The sequence below is a fragment of the Ahaetulla prasina genome, chromosome 2 (genome assembly GCF_028640845.1).
Source record: "Ahaetulla prasina isolate Xishuangbanna chromosome 2, ASM2864084v1, whole genome shotgun sequence".
NCBI lineage: Eukaryota > Metazoa > Chordata > Lepidosauria > Squamata > Colubridae > Ahaetulla > Ahaetulla prasina.
In genome coordinates this window covers 77438306-77463914 of record NC_080540.1, presented here as the reverse complement: position 1 = coordinate 77463914, position 25609 = coordinate 77438306, and the positions used below count along the sequence as shown (strand labels likewise).

The 25609-nt window shown below is 41.2% G+C and overlaps 2 protein-coding genes across 4 annotated transcripts in view; both read right to left on the bottom strand.

Moving 5' to 3' along the window:
• Positions 1–22534, bottom strand: part of HYAL3 (hyaluronidase 3) — a 38747-nt gene extending 16213 nt beyond the window's left edge. Inside the window, exon 1 of one of the 2 annotated variants that reach the window (XM_058166609.1) lies at positions 22466–22534. The gene's annotated coding sequence lies outside the window, so the exon portion shown is untranslated. Of the gene's footprint in view, positions 1–16285; positions 17782–22465 lie in introns of those variants that run through there. The other variant, XM_058166608.1, reaches the window with a different exon arrangement.
• NAA80 (N-alpha-acetyltransferase 80, NatH catalytic subunit) lies at positions 7571–22570 on the bottom strand. 2 transcript variants are annotated; one of them, XM_058166611.1, is made up of 2 exons: positions 22466–22570; positions 7571–11111 (listed from the first exon to the last, which is right to left on the bottom strand). In XM_058166611.1, exon 2 carries the CDS (start codon positions 11055–11057, stop codon positions 10047–10049), a length of 1011 nt encoding a protein of 336 aa, XP_058022594.1. In that variant the 5' UTR covers positions 11058–11111; positions 22466–22570; the 3' UTR covers positions 7571–10046. The 2 variants fall into 2 exon arrangements, with proteins under 2 accessions (XP_058022594.1, XP_058022595.1); XM_058166612.1 differs by lacking the exon at positions 22466–22570 and adding an exon at positions 20746–21586.
• Positions 22571–25609: the final 3039 nt, after the last annotated feature.

The following is a 25609-nucleotide window of genomic DNA, read 5'->3' as shown; positions in this document are numbered from 1 at the left end:
ACACTGGCATGGGAATTGAAAGTCTGGAACTTTCACTTCAAAGTAAAGCTTTGAAACTATGTGAAGCTTCACCACCCACCTTCTCTTTTATTCATATTGGCTTTCCACAAAATCTGAAGACCTGCTTTTTCCTAGGTGCTGGGGTCAGGATGTCAGATTTGGGCATTTTAAATTATGTGCTGCCTTATGGTTTTTACACTGTGTTATTTAAGTACCAGTTTTGTTAGATGAGCCAGAGTTATTTGGTTAAGACGGGTGGTCATATAATTGCCCTAAATAAACAATTTGATCTAATCTAAGGAAATAGCTTTTGTGCTGTCAAACTCTATTCTGTCTTTTAAACTCAGGGGAAACAGCCATACAGTGAGATTAGATAGCAAAAGCTTTAACTTTATTTACCCAAGTTCTGAAGTGTATGAAGTTACTCTTTAAAGAGTTTCATACTATAAAGTATTACATTGTTTTGTGATCTGGAAAAAAATTGACCTAAAAAAATTACCATAAGCTGAATTTTGATTACTTCTCCCCCACACACATATCCCCATGTGACTTCTTTGAAGTACACATACCTATCACATAAATCACTTTTTCCATTCCATTCTTTTGCATGCCAAAAGAACCTGTGTGTTCCACTGAGGGGGACAATTCAGAGTAACATTTGGCTTTCATATGCTAAGCCATTGTTCTTTTCACCTGGCAAATCTAGAATGTCCTTTCTGCTGCCTGACACCATCACAGCCCCTGTAGTACCTAATGCAAAAATGCCTGCTACCTCTTCACATTTCAGCTCAAAGCTGTTTTTAAATGCAAATGCCAATTTCAGTGACCCCGCTTTTCATCTTCCCCCTGCCCCTTTTTTTACCACAAAAAAAGGAAAAAAGGAAAAAAAAGAGCAAAGATCCTCTCTACATAACCTTTAATTTTTGGCTGACAACTCATTTCTTTAGACCAGGGGTCTCCAACCTTGGCAACTTTAAGACTTGTGGACTTCAACTCCCAGAATTGAATTCCTCAGCCAGCAAAGCCAGCTTTGCTGGCTGAGGAATTCTAGGAGTTGAAGTCCACAAGTTGTAAAGTTGCCAAGGTTGGAGACCCCTGCTTTAGACCAGTGGTCACCAACTGGTGGTCCGTGAGAAAATTTTGGCGGTCTGCAGAAAAATTATTTGCATTTTTTTTTATTTGAATTTATATCCCACCCTTCTCCGAAGACTCAGGGCGGCTTACACTGTGTTAAGCAATAGTCTTCATCCATTTGTATATTATATACAAAGTCAACTTTATTGCCCCCAACAATCTGGGTCCTCATTTTACCTACCTTATAAAGGATGGAAGGCTGAGTCAACCTTGGGCCTGGTGGGACTTGAACTTGCAGTAATTGCAAGCAGCTGTGTTAATAACAGACAGACTTAGTCTGCTGAGCCACCAGAAGCTCAATATATTTTTTATATTGCACTAAACCAGGGGTCCTTATCTACAGCCCCTGGGCCGGATACGCGCAATGAATATTTGTGTTGCTGCAGAGAGTCTCCCCTTTGGGGTCTTTTTGTGCAGGTCCGAGGGGGGCAAAAATTCCAACTTGGGGTCTGCTTTGGCCTCCTGGTGCAGGGCTTTGAGCAAAGGCTGGAGGGAAGCACCGCTGGTGGCGAAGAGCTGGAGGGTCTTGTTCCAGTGGGATTGCATCATGTTCTGGAACTAGCTGACCATCTCAGCCCCCTGAAACTCCAGGTGCCGGTACCTGGCCTTGCACTCCTGCAGGTCTTCCCTCTGCTTGGAAAGCCTATGCTCGTAGTCCTCAGTGAGGTGCTTTTGCTGACCCTCCTTCTTGGTCAGATCCAATTTGAACTGAGCCAGCTGTTTTCCCAACTCTTTCTGATGGTGGCTGCTTAGCTTCAACAACTGCTTCCTGTTGGGGCCCTAAGGAGCCCAGGCAGGCAAGCCAGGAGTGCCTGGGAGGAGAGGGGTGAGTAGAAGCCGGCGAGACGCCCCTCGACGTGAGTGACATCAAGTTGGCCAAACTCACCCAGTCACATGACCACTAGCCACGCCCACCCAGTCAGTCATCAGGCAGATCATATTAGTGGTCTGCATGATTTAAAATTATTAAGTTAGTGGTCCCTGAGGTTTGAAAGGTTGGTGACCCCTGCTTTAGAACATTTCTTTTGGCAATCTGCAACTCCCGTCTCTGTTGTTTCAGCACAGACCAAGTACAAAATCCAGTAGGTCACATAATAAATATTACTTAAGCTGAAGAAATTCCTTTCATTTGTTGTTGTCTCCTGTCTGATGGAAAGGTCTGAAGAACTTTGAAGCACAAACATTATTTACTAATGTTTCAACTAATGATGAAAATATGTTTTAGGTATTCCTTTACGTAAATCAGTTTTAAAGAAAAGATTAATTGCACTGTTCTAATGTTCAGCAAATTGTAGTACTTAAGTAATTTTGTTGACTAAATCTGAAAAAAACATTAATCACGTGTAAAAGCCAAGTTACTACTAGAAAAAAAGTAGCACTAACAGCTGGGCAGTATAGCTAACATTTCTTAGAAGTAAATCTACCATATTTACTGGGATGACAGGAAGAGTCCTTTTCATATTTCCATCTACAATAACTCAATTCACAAAATTTTATGGGGCAATAGAAAACAATTTCAAATCATGGCATGTTTTTCACAGCTTTTTCTGTTTATTCTCTATTTATTCTCTTTCTCTTCTCACCAACCCATATATCTCAGCTAGCTCAGCCACAGTTGTGCCAGATGCCATGAGAAGAAACAAGCCAACTTGGTTTTCTTTTCCACCCGTGACTTCATTTATTGGGTCTGCTACAAACCGGATCTCAGTAATAGTTGAGGTCTCTCTGTACAAAGTTGGCGCTGAGAGCTTCTGCCTCTCAGCCCATTTTAAACATCCCGTGCTGCTCATGCCCCGCCCCATGGCTGAACTGCTCAGTTGATTGGATGCCCGGCCGCTCTCTCCCTCCTCGTCTGACAGCCTCAGCTGCCCGTCATCTGCCAAATTCTGGAACTAAGGCAGCTCTTTGTGACACCCAACCCTCATCTCCTGCTATCCCGGCCGCCAGTGTAATAATCCCCTTCCCATGCTTCCCAAACCCAGATCCCTGCACCACTCGAATGAGTCCTCAATAATTCGTCTTTTCGGATCTTTGATTAGGGGCTGCTCCCATGATCCAGATCCCCACAGCGTCATGTGTTGGGCCGAAGCTGGACTCAACAATATATGCATAAAGGAGGAAAAGCATGTTGCAATCTTCTGATTAGTAATTTGGATGGGAAGAGGACCAGATTGAGAATAGCTATGTCAAACTTGAGGTACTGTATGTTGAGAGCAATGCGAATTTTTATAATATAGTACTAAGATTTTTTAAATTAATGAGGACTATCTCTTTTCAACTGCTTAAAAAAACCCAGACAAGCTTACCTTGAAAGCGCCAGTTCTATATTAATATGAAAGAAAACACCATAAATAGGAATAATTCATAAAACACACTGCCTGGCTATCTATCTATATAAAAGTGAAAACCACTTACGCATTAATCACAAAATCTCCAGAACCGTAAAGCCTACAAACTTGAAATTTGCCATGTATGTTTCTCTTGGCTTCTAGGTGCTCACTAAGAAAAGATTTTTTGAAATGACCATCAGAGGATTAGTATTCCCTATATTATTAAAATACGCTCTGATGCTAATTAGTTGCTAATTATAAGTTGACTTTGTATATAAATTATATAATTATAATTTAGTTGCTAATTATAAGTTGACTTTGTATATAAATATACAAATAGGATGAAGACTATTGCTAACATAGTGTAAGCCGCCCTGAGTCTTCGGAGAAGGGTGGGATATAAATGCAAATAAAATAAAAAGTTAGACGTTCTACTCCCCCTCCCAACTTGAAAATAATTCTGGAGAGAATGGGGTACAATAGGACAGGCTTCTGTGGGCAAGCCTCACGGAGAGAAGGGGCTAGAAAGCCTGAGGGAGAGAAGGAGATAGGAGACGTTTCTGTGGGGCAAGGCTGAGGGAGAAAAGGAGAGGAGAGGCTTCTGTGGGGCCAGCCCAGAGGTGGATTTCAGCAGGTTCTGACCAGTTCTGGAGAACCGGTAGCGGAAACTTTGAGTAGTTCGGAGAACCGGTAGTAAAAATTGTGACTGGCTCCGCCCTCATCTATTCTCTGCATCCTAAATCCCAGCTGATCGGGAAGAAATGGGGATTTTGCAGTAACCTTCCTCTGGATTGGGGAGGGAATGGAGATTTTAGTGTCTCCTTCCCCTGCCACCCCTACCAAGCCATGCCCATAGAACCGGTAGTAAAAAAATTTAAAACCCACCACTGGGCCAGCCTGAGGGAGAGAAGGGGAGAGGAGAGGAGAGGCTTCTGTGGGGCTAGCCTGAGGGAGAGAACAGGAGAGAGGCCAACTGTAACTATTCATTAATTTTCAAACTCTGTCGATTTATCAAGCCCAATCACATAGTTTCGTAGTGGAGCACAGCCATTCAGCTAGTTCTTTAATAAAACAGTGCAACAATGGGAAATAGTTTTTTGTTCCATGCTGTCATTTCAGAAGTAATCCAGGTTTTTTTTTTAACTTCCTGGATTAACAGTCTATGTTCTGACTTTCTTTTTCAAATACTATCTATGCTCCAGTGGAGCGGAGTGGAGGATTCCGAGTTCAGTCCATGCTCATATGGAGACAAATATTTATGCTTTGTATAAAGGGGGTGGTGTGTGTGTGATGTGAAATTTCCATTGAAGGAACTTAAAAAAAACAAAAACCTATTTTTGATGAGCACTTTCTATTTGCTCAAAAAGGAAGCGATGCAAGATTCAGAAAATTCTCCAAGCCACACTTCTTGTGTCTTATCCCACTTGCAATTAACCACAGGATGTTCCCATAATCTTGCTTCCTCTTGTCTCCAACCCATAGTTGAGGCACTGTGAAGTATTTAGATGTTTCAATGTCCAGTGTTCCCTCCCTTCAGTAGCCACCAAACAAAGAGTTTTTCTGATATGCTTCTGCAACGTTTTGTCAATAGCAGTGCCAGGTGATCTCTTGGGAATGGTACCAGTCTGACACTTGCTGACCTGATCATGTTATCCAAGTCAATAGTGCAGTCATGCCACGTCATGCCACACCCCTCCTTTTGTGTCTCTTGGCACTCTCCTGCAAGACCATTACACTTAGGTCAGCAAATCTGATTCTTCCAAAATGGAATTTCACTCAATTTCTGACTCAGAGACCTGGATCAGCCAAATTACAGCAACCTAATCACGATGGGGAGAACTGGAGATACAGGGTGAAGCAGGAAAGATCCCATTCTCTCTGCCACTTCATAGTGCATTCATTGTGTACGGCACATGCAGAGAAGAGCAATGAAGATGATAAAGGGCCTGGAGGCTAAATCACAGGATGAACGGTTGATGGAGCAAGATTATATCGCGCCTATTGGAGAAGAATTAGGAAGGACATGATAATTGTGATGTAGTACTTGAGAGGCTGTCTCAGAGAGGAGGGGATTGACATTTCCCAAAGCACTAGAGGGCAGCACAAAAAGTACGGGTAATCCTCAATTTACAACAGTTTGTTTAGTGACCGTTCAAAATTATAACGGCACTGAAAAAAGTGACTTATGATCGTTTTTCACACTTAGAACCGTTGCGGCATCTCCATAGTCACATGATCAAAACTCCGATGCTTGGCAACCGATTCATATTTATGACAGTTGCAGTGTCTCAGAGTCATGTGATCACCATTGGCAAACTTCTGATAAGCAAAGTCAATGGGAAAGCCAGATTCAATTAACTATAGAATAGAATAGAATGGAATTTTTTATTGGCCAAGTGTGATTGGACACACAAGGAATTTGTCTTGGTGCATATGCTCTCAGTGTACATAAAAGAAAAGATACCTTCATCAAGGTACAACATTTACAACACAAATGATAGTCAATATATCAATATAAATCATAATCAATTAACTATCACGTTACTAACTTAACTGCAGTTATTCACTTGACAACTGAGGTAAGAAAAAGGGCATAAAATCAGTCAAATTTAACAAATGTCTCACTTAGCAGCATAAATTTTGAGCTCGACTCAAGGATCACTTGTAAATGGGTGGAAGCTTGTTAAAGAGCGATCCAACGAGGAAGAGAAATTTTCTGACAGTGAGAACAATTAATCAGTGGAATAGCTTGCCTCCTGAAGTTGTGAATACAACATCATTGGAGCTTTTTAAAAATAAACTGGACAAACATTTGACCAGGATGGTATAAGGCAGGAGTGTCCAAACTTGGCAGCTTTAAGACTTGTGGACTTCAATTCCTGCAAATCTTAAAGTTGCCAACTTTCAACCCAGGCTTAAGGCCTGGGTACTTACGGGACCGCCTACTGTTACCCCATGCCTCCCACCGACCCATACGCTCACACAGAGAGGGACTTCTCAGGGTGCCGTCTGCCAAACAGTTGGCTGGCGGCCCCCAGGGGAAGATCCTTTTCTGTGGGGGCTCCTACCCTCTGGAACGAACTTCCCCCTGGTTTGCGCCAAATACCTGATCTTCGGACCTTTCGCCGCGAGTTGAAAACGTATTTATTTACTCGCGCGGGGCTGGCCTAAGTTTTTTGTTAAATTTTTTTAATTTCTAAATTTTAGATGAATTTTAATGGGTTTTTAGATTTTAAATGTTTTATAATTTTGGCCAATTGTATAATAAGTTTTTAAATTTGTTCTTAATTGTATATTGTTACTGTTTTATTTTTGGCTGTAAACCGCCCTGAGTCCTTCGGGAGAAGGGCGGTATAGAAATCTAATAAATAATAATAATAATGACATGATCTTTAAGACTTGTGGACTTCAACTCCCAGAATTCCTGGGAGTTGAAGTCCACAAGTCTTTAGGTTGCCAAGTTTGGACACCCCTGGTATAAGGTCTCACTGGGATGGTATAAGGTTACCTGCCTTGAGCAGGGGATTGGACTAGAAGACCTCCGAGGTCCGTTCCAGCTCTATGATTCTGTTTTCTGTTAGAGACATAATTGCTAAATTGGCGTTCTTCTAAAAGGTGGGTACCTAAAGATGCAGCAAAGAGTCAGTTTATGCAGCCTCTTGTTATCTGTCAACCATTGTTCAAGCTAAAAGCTACCGGACCTAAATCAGATCTCTGTGTCAGGGTTGGCTTGAAGACATCACAGATCAAAAGCCCTCCCTCCTATTATCACTATCAGCTATTAGTCACCTGTTATTACTATCACTCAATCAGCCAGCTGATGCAGGTTCCCCCAAACTGGGAGAGGTGCCCCTCTGAAAGGGTGTGTGAATTCTGATCAATGGCTGGGCTTGTGGATGTTGTCAGGCATCACCCTGCTAATGAGCAAAAATGATCACAAGTACATGTCTATGGAGAGTCTCAGTCATCCAGGTCAATGTTGTCCCAAAAATACTTTTTCAAGAGGCAACTGGACTTTCTTACTTTTCTTTGAAGACATTTCACTTCTCATCCAAGATGAGAACTGAAATATCTTCAAAGAAAAACAAGAAAGTCCAGTTGCCTCTTGAAAAAGTACCTTTGGGACATCACAAGTACAACAGTAGTAAGGCTGAAAACTGGTTTCTCCATCAGCTGGGGGTGTTGAGAAGACAGACAGGCTTCCCCGCATTGAAAATGGGAAGTGCATTCTCCAGCTAAAAGCCAGAAGTGATAATAATTAGGGCTGATAAAGACGGCAACAAATGGATGGCTAGTTGATCTTCTAGCTTAGGCATAGAGGAAGGCACTTTTGAGCTGTGAGGAAAAAACCTCTAGTCTCTTCCATAGAATAGGGAGCAAGCAGCTTTTGCTACGCCAAGCATTATATTGGAAAAAAATATAGTAAAAGTAGTCCTCAACTTACAACAGTTCATTTTGTGACCATTCAAAGTTACAACGGCACAGAAAAAAGTGGTATGACCATTTTGACTATTGCAGCATTCCCGTAGTCACATGATCAAAATTCAGAAGCGTGGCAACGGTTTCAATTTTCGGCTCAAAATTTTGGACTCAGTTGCTGTCATGGGTTGAGAACTATGACCTTCCTCTTGTTTAAAATGAAAACAATATTCTTTAGACCACTGTTTCTCAACCTTGGCAATTTTAAGATGCATGGATTTGAGCTCTCAGATTTTCTCAGCTTGGCTGGGGGATTCTGGGAGTTGAAGCCCACACGTCTTAAAGTTGGCAAAGATGAGAAATAGTGCTTTAGACCAAAGTGTTGCATGCAACTGATGTCTGCCAATTAAGTAGCAGACACCTGGTATTCTGTATGTGCAATGTCACCTGTGCAGCTTTTAATATGAAAAGGAAATTTTTCATTTCAAGGACTTTAAGTATCAAAAAACATTAATGTACAACATTAAATGAAGAAATAATAACATTTCCTATACATCCCTCAAAAAATTGCATGCACATGCTGTTTTAATAGTTCCTTTACAGCTGTATCAACATTGCTGCTTTGTGAACAAATTCTGACGGGGCTTGCCCTCTTCATTTTCATAAAGCAATTTAAAGAACTTGGAATTGCAAGTGAAGTGTTAATTCTAAGTACTGTAATAGAATTATCACATTGCATTACTTCATGTATTTAAATTACTTATATCCATAAACTGTCTGAATATATCCAACACTTGGCTGCAAAATATGCAATGCTCTTGCAGGTGGATTCACCAGGGAGCCAATATTAAGCTATTACTTTCAACATGCATGCAGTAGAGAGGTTAGTTATCAAGCAATGAAGGCAATAGCTCAGATGGAATATTAACCAATTAGACTAAAAGAAATTAAGAATCCAATAATAAAAAGTTACATCTTCATTTAAAAAGTGTTCACATCAACTTTCATAGAACTATTTTTTTTTTAAAAAAAAGGTACATGAATGTTTCATGATAACTTTGCTAGCTTATTGCAATTTGACATAAACCTTATTTGTATCAAGCAACCTATACACAAAACTCTTTGGAAGGCATCAGGTTAAAATCTCCAAAGCCCATAATTCCAGATTGTGTGGATTAGAAATCCTGGGAGACAATATAATTAAAGAGTTGTTTTTTCCTCAAACCAAACTTTAAACACAATCACAAACTTTAAACACAATCAATTTATAAGTGAATGATGGCTAATGGGAAATAACTTTTATTACAGATGCCATTTGTGAGGTCCAAGTAAAGAATGGGACAAACTTATGAAGAAGCAAGCTTGCTCCACTATTATCCCACCAAAGCAGCACCATCTCTCAGTTCTATTCAATTCATGAGAAGGCAATGAATCATCCATTGAAGTCAAATATTAGATAAATATCTATGTATTTAGGTTTTGATCTTATGGATTCTTTTTTTCTGGTCTTGTATACTCCGAGTTCATCGGAGTGGGACAGCTATAATACGTGTAAATAAATATAGCTTCAGTTTGAACTGGTGAGTTATGAGATGCTGACTGGTGTGGCTGTAAATCTAGGTTCATCACCTATAAAGTTTGATAAACCAAATCAACCCAAATTTATTCAATAAAACATCGTTAAATCCTGTATAATTTCTAACAGAGGGGATGGCAAAGCTAGTCTCTTTATGCATCAGCACCACAGACTTGCAAATGCACGTTGTTTGTTTGAATGCTCCCTGCAGAATCAGAAGGGACATCCTACAAGTTTTGAAGGTGCTGTTTATTGAGACATGCAATACAAGAGAAGCAAGGGAATCTATAGGGCAGCTCGGTATAGCCCCCAACAGCACAACTTTGGCAATGATTACTGAAATTCAATGAGAATCAAGTGCTGGCTTTCAAAGTGTACCTAACATATATAGTCTTAACATCTTGAACTTTCAGTGAAAAGGAACCCAGTAAGAAGAACAACAAAAAACTAAATACATTGTTTTATTCATTTTAAATGGCAATCTTTTGTCTCACAGCTAAGCTTTCCTTTGAAAACAAGAAAGGCTTTCCTTTTTCCTCCTTATTCACTTATTTCATCTTTATTGCACAGTCACACGACGGAAAAAATCAGATATCCTTCTTCATCCAGAATATGGGCTGCCCTTTCAGATCCCGATAAGGTGTTTCTAAAAGCGTCTGTTCTTCAAATGTATTCTCCAAAACCCTGGAAGAGGCAGGTTTTCTGGAGCTTGGCTGGGCTAGTAAAAAGGCTCTTGGTGGAGGCACCGGAAGTGGAAGGGGAGGAGGAGGAGGAGGAGAGGGTGGAAGAGCTGGGGCAGCAGAGGCAAATGGGGAGGCTGATGGTGAAGAGTGAACCAGAGCATTACTGGACTGGACAGAGGATGGGTGGGGTCCTGGCAACGGAAGACCGGGAGAAATGGTAGCTGTCCCTGAATGGTAAGAACAAGGAGAAGGCAATGAAGGGGGGGCTACTGAGCAAAAAGGAGAAGAAGAAAGAGGTGCAGCACATGCTGAAGGAGAAAAGTTTGCTCCAGATCTGCTTTGGTAAGATGCATTTGTATTATGCTTCCCAGATTGTGTAGGAAGCTCCATCTTACGTTGAGGGGTAGAGAAGTTCTCCAAAAATTCCATAGGTACCAGAGAACTGATGAATCCAGCCCACTGGACAGGCTTGGACAACCTATAGCCCAGGTGGGCATAAAAATGCTGTTTGTCATGTGTGGTGAGATACAGATGCTGGTAGCTATGGGCTTTGGCAAAGTTCTCAACAGCTTCCATCAGCTTCCTGCCATAGCCCTTTCCACGGAGGGACTTGGCAACCACCACGGTCTCCACAAATAAACTGTTGGATTGGCCAACCACACGGGATAACCTGGCATGTCCCAGAAGTTGGCACTGGGTATTGGACGTCTTCCCTTCTGCAGTTTCCTCCGTTAGCCTCAAAGTTCTGATCAGTACCAGGCACATGGGAAAGTTGTCACTGGATTTTTGCAGGGAGTGGATACGGGAAGTCCGGCTCCGTTTCCACTCTTCGTTGATGAGGTCAGCACAGGCCTCCAGGAGATCAGGCCTCTTGTGAAGGGGGACTGCTGTGAGCATCTCTGAAACCGAACCCATTTTTCTCACCGTGATGAAACTTCACAAGCAAGAGAGAGAGAGTTTGGTGCACTCCTGAAAGCACAAACACAATGAAATGTGCTTGCAATGCATACTTACTTCCCAGAGAGTTAATCATCTCACTGACATTACAGGGAAACTTCAGCAATTCCTTGCTTTGTTTTGCCTAGGTTAAGCCCAAATTAGCGTCCCCTGAAATACGTCCAGACAGCAATAAAAGGACCTAATACAGAAATCCATTTAATAGCCAAATACTGTATATCGAAATAAGCATTATTTTCATCACTGCCATTCTATTATCCCAGCAATTTACCCAACCTGCTCCAGTAGTTTCAAGAAAGATTGGAGTACAGCTTCCATTTGTGGGCCTGATAGCTGAAGATGATAGGCATTCAGGTAGAAAACAGGAAAATTTCTACAAGCTGCTACTTTGAAACTTTCTATTTATTTTCTTTACTGTCCAAATATAAATTACCATGTGTTAACCAACAAGCAGAATGTCTGTATGGACTACCACCCTGAATAAACTATACAAATGCAATAGATTATATATAGTTGCGTGAGATTAAGAGAAAGCAGTCTGGAAACTCATACTCTCCCCATTGGAAAGAATTTATAAATTCTATTGCTCTTAAACCTTTAACAAAAAGAGGAACTGATTGTAGGTTTCCTCTTTATCCCACAAGCATAGAAGACCATTATTTTTCAAAAATATATTACCCTCTCTGTAGAACCTTTGCTGAAATAGCTGGATCACCTGCTTATAGGCCATAAAAGGCGATCTGTCTTACATACAATCTGTATGTAAAAAAGCAACCTACTCTAAAAGAACATCCATGTCTTTTACCTTCTCTCAACAGTCAAGGTGACTCTATTTAAGTTTTATGTAGGAAGCAGCCTTGCATTTAAGATACTGTAATATGACATCACTGATGGGTAATGTCATAATGACTTCACATCTCTGGTCCTCACCAGGCGATACCAGCTAAATATGGCTCTTATTATGCCTTCTCATTTCTGCCTGCCATAACTGTAAGGCCCAAGCTAACAGACGAGACAATGAAATCCAATCGAGTTCAATCCTTTATTTGCTTACACCTAATGGACAGAAACCTGCCGGACTAAAACTACCATATTACCTTTTCTCCTACTAGACATATCCTGAGAGATTCTAAGGTGAATTTAGTCAAGCTCAGGACTAAGCAGTTTCTTAATTCAGGCTTCTTGGCAAAGGCTCTAAATTAACAAAATACACCCTTTCTGATGCTGTGAAGGCACATTCCATCACAATAGCCTAGATCAGGTCTAGGTAACTAGGGCACGCAGAGTTGCTCGCAGCTCTCATGTTGTCACAATAGCATGGAATTAGTAGCAGTCTCCTACCATTGTTTGGCAAGAACATGTAGTATTAGTATACTAGAACAATGTTACGTGATCATTTGAGCTCTGGAAGGAACAGCTCAAGCAAATTGTGGGACTGTTCAAATGTTTCTCCAGAGCACCACGCAATACTTCCTCCAATGTCTCCCAGAGGCCATGGATGTGGCAAATTGCAAGAAGGCAGTATGTTGAAACATTCCCATAACCAGTTTCAGATGAAGTACTGATGTTTCCAGTTAGACCACAGAGTGAGTTGCACATATGTGAACCAAGTATGAATATGGAGCAGGACGCAATTTTGTTGGCGTGAGGATTTGAAAAGAGAGCATCACTCTGTACATTTGGTCCACTTGGGAAGGTATGGGGGACTTCCCCGTTATATATCAGTAACAAAGAAAAAGGGAACATATTTAAAAGAACTCAATCCCCTTAATTTATTTATTTTATTTACAACATTTATATAGCTGTCCATCTCTCAAGCAGCTCCCAATTAAAAATCAAAAGACACACAAAACTGTTTTCAAAACGTTAACATTCAATCAATTAAAACATAAATTATTAAAATAACAATGCAGTTGTTAATAACATGACACCACTCTGTTCATGTGCTATTCTCTAATCTCTGATTTTGGGGGGAAATGCGAGGTCTTTAAAGCCTTACAGAAGGCTAAAAGGGTACAGGCCTGCCAAACTTCAGGGGGAAGAGTGGTCCAAAGGGCAGGGGCTGCCCTGGAAAAGGAACATTTCCTAGCTCTCATCAGATGACAATTTTATGGGAAGAGACTAGGAATATGCCCGTTCTATCTAACCTGGTAGGACAGGTAAATGTCCTTAGAGGAAGATGGTCCTGCATCTCTGTCCCTGTGCTGTAAATGTTTAAAAGTGATGACCAGCACCTTGAATTGCACCAGAAAGAAACTGGAAGCCAGTGCAGCTCATGCAACAGAGGTGTTACATAGGCCTACACGGAGGTCTTGTTACTCTGTGTGGGGCTGCATCCTAGACCAGGTGAAGTTTCTGGCTGGTATTCAAGGGCAGCACCATGTGGAGCGCACTGCAGTAATCCAAACAGGAGGTGACCTAGGCATGAAAGACCATAAGCAAGGCCTCCCAGTTCAGGAAAGGACACAATTGGTGCACCAGACAAATCTATGCAAAGCACACACCCCCACCTTACCACAACAGCCACCTGCTCCTTCAGGAGGACCCCAGAATTGTGCTCCAGTTCAGTCCAGGAAAGTATCACCCCATCCAGAATCAAAGATGAAGAATCATCTGGGGGATCCTCCCCATCTAGATCCTTATAGCCTTCAGAGACACAGCCAGCACTGCCACTGCATCTGAAATGCCATCTAACCTATATGAGATGCTCTGGGGGGGATTGTCTCTCCATCCTGCCTAGTCAGGAATGGCCAGAAGGGATATCTACCACTCACATACTTCTAGGTAGAATACCACTTTTGTTCTCTTTCCTAGATGCCCATGAGCTAAGCAGGCTTTAATACCAATCAAGCAGAACCCTAATTAAAGAACTACCAAGGAGAAAACCACACACCCCATCAACATTTACAGGCAAGCTACTGACTATAAACAGGGAGCAAGCTTTACATTCAGTAGCACCGGTGATGTAACCTAATTGAGTAATGAAATGTCTGGAAGTAAACAATCAAGATCAGAGAATACTAAGAATTCCAAAGCTTTATAATACCTCCCTAAAGATGGGTAAAATCTTAAGGCTGAGCCAACAATGTGCTATTTGAGTCTCCAACAGATACAAACATTTGTATAAAATACTGAATTATTTTGCATGCTGTTTATATTTGATATCATGATTCATGTTCTTTCAATAATACAATGCAATTTGTAAGCCACTTTGGCCATAGAATTTTGTGAGACAATTGCCTTCTGTAAGTTAATTAACTGTACCTCGTTCTCCTAGCTGCACAATATCTTAGTACCTGTAGGAAGTTAGCACCCACCCCTCTCCTAGAAGAATGAAATATTTTAGAAAATATTAAAAAGGCAGAATATATTTCCCTGGATGAGAAATGGAGAAACATGTTTTAAAGACAAAGCAACTCTCTGCAGCTTCCTGCCTCCCCCTACCTTTGTCAATGGGTCAGAGACAGAAACTCATTCTCCCCACCTTTGTCAATGGGACCATCATCTGCAACACAATAGGACCCATCTAGCAACAGAAACTCACCACATGGCATCTGGGAAGATTACATCAGCCAGCAAGGCTAGCTAAGACACCCCCCCCACCGGGGTCTGACAACCAATCAGGATACTCTTCCTGTGCCCCAGAAAGTTCAAAGCTCAGAGAAAGCATAAAGGCAGGAGTGCTCAGCAACTCTCCCCTTTTCTGTTCAGGAACTCAAGCCATGTGATCCTGACCACCATTAAACCATCTTTCCAAGCAGTCTCCATGTTTCTAGTATTTTTCCCCACTTGGAACTGAACCCAGATGGACATTTCTTCCAATATACCCTTAGAAAGCAGAGATATCACTATGGCCACAGGCGTGACTTTTCAGATTAATATATAAATGGAAGTAGTCATGCTACAAAGCAAAGCACCAATATCACTTTAATGTCCACATTCTGGCCCCAAATGGCCCATGTGCCTGCTGGGGGTACAGCTCTGAAAGGACAAAAGTAAGTAGAGGTGGTAGGAAGCAAGTAATAGGTAGCATTTTAATAGAACTGATAACTGATGGTGTCTCTTTGGCAGACCAAACAGGTACAACCCTCTGTATCAAAACACCACCCAGATATGCCAAAAACTTACTTTTTAGGCATCTTCAACAATATATTTTAGTAACAATATATGTTGTTATTATGGGAAGTTGAGAATTTTTACCCACTGATTTACAGTAAAGTATCTTGCAAATTACTTTGCAAGATTTGTGCCTATTTTTGCTTACCCAAAAATAGGCACAAAAATACTAAGCCCATTATTCTACTGAAATTGTACAATGTTATTATAATTGCACAATGTGTTGTGTTGAGAAACATGTAACTTGCCTTTTATAAATGTTTTTAAAAAATCACCCTTGGCAAAAAAAAAGAGAGAAGCAAGATATATCATAATCCTAATGATAATGGCAGAACCACAAATGTTTTGAAAAATTAATCTAATACAGATTAGAACACTGAGCAGAAAACGTAATCCCAGGTAAATTTATTGTCCTTTTCATAAAGTGGAATTCTAACTACCACATTAATTCTAATCTACAGTAAATCAGGTATCCCTTCCTTGCTTAAATCCAGAATATTTGGCATACTGCATGGGACTGATTTTTATCAGAATTCTGGAGCTAGATTAGAAAAATACAGGTAACACTATGATAATGGTATTGAGAGAAGAGAGAAAGAGAGTAGTATTGAGATAGGAGAAGATATCAGGCATGGCAATGGCCAATGATCAACATCTGTAGCTTGGACTCGTCTTCCTAATTTCAGTTTGGTGTCAATCTCAAATTGCTTTGCTTTAAAATGGCAATAAAGCATTCAATCATGGAAAACAGGTTTGAAAGCTCTAGTCAACCATATTTCTCTTCTTGGGTTCCCTGACTGGATGAAGATTCTCATCCTCTCTATTTTAACATTACTTAAGGAAAGATACTTCTTCCTCAGTTATAATTCACAAAAATCAATTTATATGACAATGTGACAGTTATAGATCCTGTTCCTTTACAGTGTAGGCATCAAGAGCATTTAGTTAGCCCTCCTTTCCAAGACTTAGACCGACTATTCCTCCACAATATCTGATCAAGGAAGCCAAGAATATCCTTGTCCAAGTATTATGCATAAGAAAAGTGCAAATGGGAAAAAAGCACCAAATACCTTCAATGAATGGGAGTTGCCTCAAGTAGCACCACTTTTCTCCTTAGAAATTTCTGCTTGCCAATTAACAGCTAGTAGAAACAGTTTAGTTGCTTTCACAAGAGCATAGCAGGAACTAAACATGCTCTTCTTGTCCATTACTTCTTTTAAAGAAAGAAGAGGCTGCTAATTTGAATACTGGTAAAGGGGGAAGTATCTGAAATGTAAATTAAGGGCTGAACTGCCCAGCCCTTACAGTCAAAGGCTGGCATCTTTCCCCAGCTCAACAATCAAAAGCAGCCAGCAAATTCTAAGGGGTTTTCAAATGAATCTTTTAAAACTATTCTTGCTGGCAAGTCCAAATATAGGCATTCTGACAATCTGTTCTCTAATAAATGACCATCCAGTATACATTAGCAAGCAACATCCGGTCCTATTATAAAGACAACAATCAGGGTTACCTAGGGTGGAACATTGGACAAAGTAGGGCAGGTTGAACAGGCAAACTAGACTGACAGCTTACCATGTCCTAATTCCTCCCCAACATTTTTGCATTCAGTCAGACTATACCATTAAAGTGTGGACACAAACAATGCTGACTGCATAATGGGTCCTTAGCTTAATTTATAGTGCCTTGTCAGCTCCATCTCTTTGTTAGCGTGTTTAACCCAGTGTGGCATTGAGGCATGCTCTCAATTTCAGATATTTATTGACCAACTGAATGAACACACAAGAAAGGCACAAATAACTTCTTTTCTGTCAGAAGTCACTGTTTCAATGTTTACCTTCCAAAGCCATCACAGTCCCATTCCACATCTCTTAGCCGTTTCTAACAATCTTGAGAGTAAAAGAGCACTGAATTGTGATTATCTTAAATTAAACTCACACATCTATTTAAGGTCTTGTAAGTTCAGAGAGTCCTTGTCCCACTCAGACATTCCATACATCCATGTATACCAGTGGTAGTTAACCTGGTCCCTACCGCCCACTAATGGGTGTTCCAGCTTTCATGGTGGGCGGTAGGGGTTTTGTCCGATACTGAAGCACTTTCCTTTTTTTTAATTTAATTGACTTTTAAAAAAAATTTCATAGCATTATTTAAAAACATTTTCATTAGGTTTTCATAAAATTCCCCATGACAATTTAAATTTCTGAAAATATACTATTTGTATCGCCCGCGCATAAGTTTAGTTCACATTACATAAGTGAAACTAAATGGCGCTATAGTGCGACCGCAAACAAAAGAGCCTCGTCCCAGAATAGCTCATGCATCCCCTCACACACCACCCAGCTGTAACAGACAAGCAGAGCTGGTAGCCGGCACCCCTCCCCCAAAACCCAATCCACGATGCGTGAGAGGCATGCTCAGACAACGATACACGGCGCATTACTGTGGAACCGGTGGGCGGTTACATTTTTTTACTACTAACAGAGATACAAAAGTGGGCGGTAGATGTAAAAAGGTTGACTACCCCCGATGTATACAAACATAACATGCCATTCTTTCCTTGTTTATTTTGTATCCTTATTCTTTAATGTATTCATGTTCCCTCCCACCCTCCCTCCCTCCCTCTCTCTCTCTCTCTCTCACTCACATACACAGACACACACACAATGAATTACTCTACCTCTCCAACATTAAGAAACTATCCTCTTTCCCTCATAAGAATTCTATCCACTGGTATTAGCAGGAGAATACATAGTGAAGGAGAAGTGAAAGATAGTCATCAAGCATCTATCCAAGGGACACCTGATTGATTTAACCATTGTGCTCTGAGTTGGGTCCTGGACTTCAGGCTGAAACTTATTGGCACTTATTTCTCCTTATAATAACTACTGAAAAAGTAAGGAAGAGAAGATTCCTTGAGGGGATCATAAGCCATTGTGGCCCAAACAACAAATATTCAGGAATGTCCATTATCCAGAGTGGAGGATCTACCCAGAAAATGGAGCTTAGAAGAAACAACAAAAAGGTCCTTCAAGTCTGGCCCATGGTGTTTTCGTGAACACACCACCCATATAGTTTTCCAAGCATTGCTATTGTTGCCATAAACTTCTTTGGGAAATTTTCTTCACCTTCTTAACCTAATTTACAACCTTATATTTCCCGATAGTTCTCATTCAAATACTTAGCTTTCTGAGCTTACTCGAGTGCCTAGATATTCAGAGCACCTCTGAATTAAACAGCATAAGTAGTCCTCGACTTACGACCACAATTGAGCCCAAAATTTATGTTGCTAAGTGAGAAATTTGTTAAGTGAGTTTTGCCCCATTTTACAACTTTTCTTGCTACAGTTGTTAAGTGAATGTCTGTGGTTGTTAAATTAGTAACCCAGTTGTTAAGTGAATCTGGCTTCCCCATTGACTTTGCTTGTCAAAAAGTGGCATAAGGTGTTCACATGACCCCAGGACACTACAAAGGTTGTAAGTATGAAACAGTTGCCAAGCATCTGAATTTTGATCACATGATCATGGGGATGCTGCAAAGGTTGTATGTGAAAAACGGTCATAAGTCACTTTTTCAGTGCAGTTGTAACTTCAAACAGTCACTAAATGAACTGTTGTAAGTCAAGGACTACCTGTATTTTGCTAGAATATCAAATGTAAAAAAGTGGGGGAAAGATTTTTTAAAAAGATTTAGTAGATACTGCCATGAAGCTATTCCCATAACAAGAAAATAAATATTTATATCAGAGCGCAAACATTTTTGGGGATGTCATCACCTGTGCTTTCTCCAAATGTCTATACTTGGAAGGGGACATGGAAGAAAAGTACTCTGTGTTGCCACCAGCAAACATTCCCTGATGAGGAGTCACAAACTCATGGAAACCCGAGACAAGACAGGACAGAATACAGAGGCTGTGTTCAAGCAAAGATGATGGTTTTTTCCCCCTTCCACTTGGGTACACAGCACATTTTTCCTGCTCTGAAATTAAAAATATTACTTAGGCTTGGTTCCTTTCCAGTCTCTGATTCCCTGAATGTACAATCATAGTCAAATTGAGGCATAGAAAATATTCAGATTACAAAACTCTAACCATTCTAGAACCATGGCATCTTATTGTTAAAAGGAAAATATAGAGGCTATAACTGAACAAAAGTGAGCCCAAACTCCAGTCCACTGAAAACAAAGGTGGTTACAGCAAATTCCTATACAGTTCTACTGATAAGTAAGCACCACTCAGAGAGACTTCTAAATATGTACTTTACATAAAACATACATATTGAAAATACACAGATTTGATTAAAGCATCACTGGATTTAAGCTTGAACATTAATTGCAACTAAAATCCCTTTCTCCATTTCCAAGGGGGACTGGCTGGTGAAATCTTCCAGAAGTATAAAATAAGCTTACCCATTTATATAAGTCTTCCCCAACCGAATGAACCCCAGACCTATTACAGATCAGGATACAGATGTTGAATTGTTGGAATTCAACCAGGTTGTGGACTGTTACGCTAACATGTCTGGTTTCTGTAATCAATTAACATTTATTTGTAAAAACAGACTATTTTCTGTTCTTGCAGCTGTTCACATCGGTCCATTTGGCTGAAAGGATACAGAACAGTGGCTGCATTCGCTTGACAAGCAGAGTGATGACAGTTATTTGTATCAAATGCTGACATGCTTTGATGTGTACAAAGCTACCGCACACATTCTTAATAGAACTTACTGAGACATTTTTCCCCTTTTGTTATTGTATTATTATCAGTTATATTTTGCACTTCAACTACAACACGGTGTAGAAATACAACCAGTTTTCTGTAACAGTAAAGGATCCAAATTCTGAAACCAGAAACCAGTTATGTCCAGTTAGCTATAGCTGGACTCTTCACAAGGATGATTGGCGCCTTGACAAAATCTGGAGCTGCTAATCAACATATCCCATCCTGGAGGGGATATGTTGTTTCTGGAAGCAAGATTTCCATCCCCTCTAAGGGACTCTGCCCATGAATCATGTTGCACAAACCACTGTCTAGACTCCAGAGAGGATATAGCTAATAACCAATCTCAGATAAATTTATTGCTGTCCCCGGAAACCCTTGAAATGAATTCTCAACCACAAAAAGGCTACGGCCAAAAGTCACCTCTATAAACAGCATCATGCCAAGGAATGGCAAGTGTGTTAGTGGTCTCCTCCTCCTGACCATCATAAAAAAGTCCTTGGTCTTTTTAAAGACAAAGGTACATTGTACCTGGGTTCATTTTTTAAAAAGTACTCCTCTCATATTCTCCATTTAAGGTCAACAGCCATCTATGAAGAAGATAGAACCATTTTCTTATTAGGTGTACAGTACATACAACTAGACTCCATACATATTGTTGAGTCAGGAATTAATTGATTTAGGATTCAACCCAGGTAAAGATGTCCAGGGTTCCTAACTCAACTTTGCATCTGCCAACAAAGAATAAACTGCAGAAATGTCTCAATTGGTTTCCTAAGAAATACATAGGAACTTAGAAATAAAAGGCCAGCTTACCCTGAAGGCAGTTTCACCACAGAAAAAAAATACGAAGCAAGCTTCTTGTCCATGTTAGGTGGTGTCTGGTAGCACTTTTTGTGACTAACAAATGTTATTAAAAGGCACACCCTTGTTCTTTTTTACTTACATTGTTAATTAGAAAAGATGCTACCTGAATTTAGTACCACTGTAGACTAATACCGGTGTCCTCCTACATTGTCCAAACATTATCACACACACACCCAAATCAAAATCAGTTCTGTAACTGTAATATGCTGTGAGAATAATAACACCGAGATAGAAGGAAAAGTCAAAGAATAGGCAATAGTCTGATAAATGATAAATCTGATAAATCTGAGCCCAAACCAGAAATTTGAGAAAGTGTTTCAGAACTGACCCACCCTAATAAAGGCAGGAGAATGGGGAAGCACTTCTAAACCTCTTACTGTAATCTATAATAAAACTAGTATTCAGGAGGTTGCTTTCCTAATCTGGACCACATCCAAGGGCCAGATAGTACAGCAACACAGTGAGCTCTACTCAATGGTGGGATTCAAATAATTTTAACAACCAGTTAACCACCAGTTCTCTGCCCTAATGATTTCTTCCAGCAACCAGTTCACCAAATTGCTCAGGAAGTTAACAACTGGTTCTCCCGAAGTGGTGAGAACTGGTTGAATCCCACCACTGGCTCTACTTCCTTTATATGTGAAGATGCAAGTACAGCGTTATTTTTCAATTCCATGGGGAAACCCACCCCTGAAGCACGTTAATATTCATAGTCCAGGGGCGCTGGCTCTCACTATCCAAGGCTAGATGGACAAAGTTCCCTGCGCCGCCCACCCAAATTCCATTGAATCACACCCCCCCCTCGCTTTTGCAAGCAGAGTCACCCGGGACTTTTTGTGGTATTTTTCCAGAAGCTCTAAAAAAAAAGAAAAAGAAAAGGCAGCTACGAATTTTCCCATTAAACGACGCCAGGTGTCAGCAAAGAACGGAGCCACCGGGCTGCAAACGGTCCTCTCCAAACCATACAAGGCGATAGGAGGAAATGCGGGAAGTTCCCTTAGTTGCTCTCCGCATTGCGTGTTTTGGAAGGAGCTACTTCTAGGGCAGGGGTCTCCAACCTTGGCAACTTTAAGCCTGGCGGACTTCAACTCCCAGAATTCCCCCCCCAGCCAGCAAAGCTGGCTGGGGGGAATTCTGGGAGTTGAAGTCCGCCAGGCTTAAAGTTGCCAAGGTTGGAGACCCCTGTTCTAGGACGATTCACCTCCCACCCGACACCCCCCCTCCTTCCTGGGTGCAAGAAAGGTAAAGAGGCGTTTAATAGGTTTTGAGAATCCCTCTCTTGCCTTTATCCTTAAGCGCCTAAACTGGGATCCCCCGTTCCCACCCCCCCGGCGCTTCCCCCACTTCAGAGATTCATATCCTTTTATGGGCACCCAAACTTTTCTTCTTCTGGAGCAGGAGAAAGAAGAATCAAGCAGCGGTCAGCCAAACCTATTCGCAGCCCCCCCACCTCGCCCCACCCCTCGATTCCTGCTCGCTCTCTCTCTCTCCAAAATGAATATTCTCATATTGGATGCTTTTCTCGATCTCCCGCCCGGCATATGATTCCGTTTGAACCTATCCTGCCTCTCTCCCCGGCGAGAGTTTCCGCCGACAACGCCCCTTGCAAACCCTCATCCCAGCCTAACCAACGCTAATGCCGAAAGCGGGTTTCGTAACCAATACTAACATCGTGCTAGCAACCGCGGGAATCGCCGTGCGGACGCTCTGCCTTTTCAAGCCACCCGAGCTCGCCCACGGTCCCGCACGCCGTAGAGCGGCGAGGACAGAAAAGTTCCGCCCTTTTGGGGGGGGAGGTTGTCCCGAAAGCTACACTGCCCTCTAGCGGCTTGGAGATTTTCCTTCTTTTTTTTTTTAATTTCTTTTTGTCATAACAGTATACACAAACAAATGTCATAGATAAAACAGCATATTCTTCTCTGGAGATTGCCGCTGTCCTTTTCTCACTAACTTTTGCGAACCAGTTTCTGTTTAGAATAGAATAGAATAGAATAGAATAGAATAGAATAGAATAGAATAGAATAGAATTTTTTATCAGCCAAGTGTGAGTGGACACACAAGGAATTTGTCTTGGTGCATATGCTCTCAGTGTACATAAAAGAAAAGATACGTTCATCAAGAATCCTAAAGTACAATACTTAATGATAGTCATAGGCAGGGGTGGACCGGTAGCGATGGCGGTGGGTGGTTCGGAGAACCGGTAGCAAAAATCCCTACCCCCCACCCACATGCCTAGCTGAGCCGCAGGATCATCAGAGGTTTTTTTTTTACTTTTAAAAGCATTTTTTCTTCAGCCGAAAATATGCTATTAAAAGTTTAAAAAAAAAAGCCTCTGATGATCGTGCGGCTCAGCTGGGATTGTCAGAGCCTTTTAAAAGCATTTTTTCTACTATCTCTTCTGCCGAAGAGGTTGTGGAAAAAATGCTTTTAAAAGTAAAAAAAAAAGTTGGCCATGCCTACCCAGCCACATTACCACCCCCACCAAGCCACGGCCACAGAACTGGTAGTAACAAATTTTACATTTCACCACTGGTCATAGGGTACAAATAAGCAATCAGGAACCAATCAATATCAATATAAATCATAAGGATAGAAGCAACAAAGTTATGGTTCTCCTTTCGAAATTCCGTTGCATCAAATGAAAGAAAACGGAGCCATTAATTCATCTTGAGAAGAAGAAGAAGAAGAAGAAGAAGAAGAAGAAGAAGAAGAAGAAGAAGAAGAAGAAGAAGAAGAAGAAGAAGAAGAAGAAGAAGAAGAAGAAGAAGAAGAAGAAGAAGAAGAAGAAGAAGAAAAGGCAAACATCTGGGGCAGAAACATAGAGCCAGCAAAGGAAGCGTAAGATGTGCATTACTGGGTGCCGAATCGAGAACGTGGGACTAGAAAGCGACAGATGGGTGCAATGAAGGAGAGACGATTTGGTGCTCCACGCGTGAAGTGTTGGAGTGTGTGTGTATATGTGAGAGACAATCTTCATAGACGTGTGTAGGGTAGAGGTCTTCAAACCAGCCAGCTATGCTGGGCTGCAGAATTCTGGGAGTTGAAGTCCACAAGTCTTAAAGCTGCCAAGTTTGGGGATCCCTGGTGTAGTGGTGTGGTGGTGGAGTAAATTGAGGGAGGAAAAAGGAACGGATGAAGAGACAAAGTCTGGGTTCTTTGCCTAGGCTCAAAAAATGGAAAACAAAAGCTGTTTTAAAAATTTATAAACACTATGAGAAAGAAGGTTATCTATTTTTGCTTGGAAAGACTGGTTAAATTCAGGTTAGTACAGCTGGGCTGTATTATACTAACTCATCTTTAAAAGGTTAGGCACTATTTTGTTATTAATATGAAAAAGAATCCCTTTTTTTTTCTTACAATAGAGTAAAATATTCAGGGCTCCTCCCTTTGCATATTTACCAGGAATTAAGCTTCAGTAAACCTACTATACTTATAACAAGGTATTTTCAGGGGTGAAATCCAGCAGGTTCTGGAGAACCAGTAGCGGAAATTTTGAGTAGATCGGAGAACTGGCAAATACCACCTGTGGCTGGCCCCAGAGTGGGGTGGGAATGGAGATTTTGCAATATCCTTCTCCCAGGAGTGGGGAGGGAATGGGGACTTTGCAGTATCCTTCCCCTGCCACACCCACCAAGCCACACCATGCCCACCAAGCCACGCCCACAGAACAGGTAGTAAAAAAATTTGGATTTCACCACTGGGTATTTTCCGGATGTTTTTGAATTATACTGTAATCCTCAGTTTGCCAAGAGCTTTGCTGGTTGGAGCTATTAACGGTGAAGTTTCAAAAACGACAGGGAAGGAATGCTTTTAAGGCTATGTTTCTCAACCTTGACAACTTTAATGTGCGGACTGCAACTCCCAAAACTCCTCTCCCCAACATGATAGCTGGAGAATTCTGGGAGTTGAAGTCCACCCGTTTTTGAAGTTGGCAAGGTTCAGAAACAAAGTTTTAAGGAATTCCCTTAATTCCCTGGTCCTGCTTGACATCAAAAAGACTCCCAAGTCATTTCAAAGCATACATATATTTCGGCTATAGTTCTATATATAACTTGTCTCTGTCCATGGAATTCATGGTTTTTCAGAGCTCAAGAGCGTTTTACATACTTGGCACTTTTGTGTATTTACCCAATGCTTAACAGTACCAAGAACCCATAAATCCCTCCCTCCTCCCCCCCAAGACTGAGAAGTCACAGGCTCATGACGTCTCAAGATATGGTTTTAAAAAAAGTCAAAATGGCAGCCCCTGTGCAATAGCTTTGCTATTTTTCCCGCATGTATATCATATGTGCCCAATGCAGAGCTTCAAACAGTTGTGGCCATCTTGACTTTTTTGACTATACAAGATAAACCTGCCAAATGTCTTATGGCCAGCATTTTCTGTTATATACCCTGCTAGCACAGAAGTTAGAATGCAGTATTGCAGGCAAACTCTGCCCACAGCCTGGAGTTTGATCCTGACTGGGCTCAAGGTTGACTCAAACTTCCATCCTTCCGAGGTCGGAAAAATGAGGACCCAGATTGTTCGGGGCAATAAGCTGACATTGTACACCTTCCAGAGAGTGCTGTGGAGTGGTATATAAATCTAAGTGCTATTGGTATTGGTATATACACCACTCTTCTGCAACTCTGTCTCAAGGAGTCTCATGACGAGAGCACCTACAGTAATTGTCACATGCCTGTGCCAAGAAACCCAGCATGCCAAACCAGCTGGAGACGACTCACTTGTGTATTCTCTAGCACTCCAAACAAGACAGGCAGGAGTATCCAGCTCAGGTGCCAGCCTGCTTCTGTGTTGCTAAGAGAACTGGTA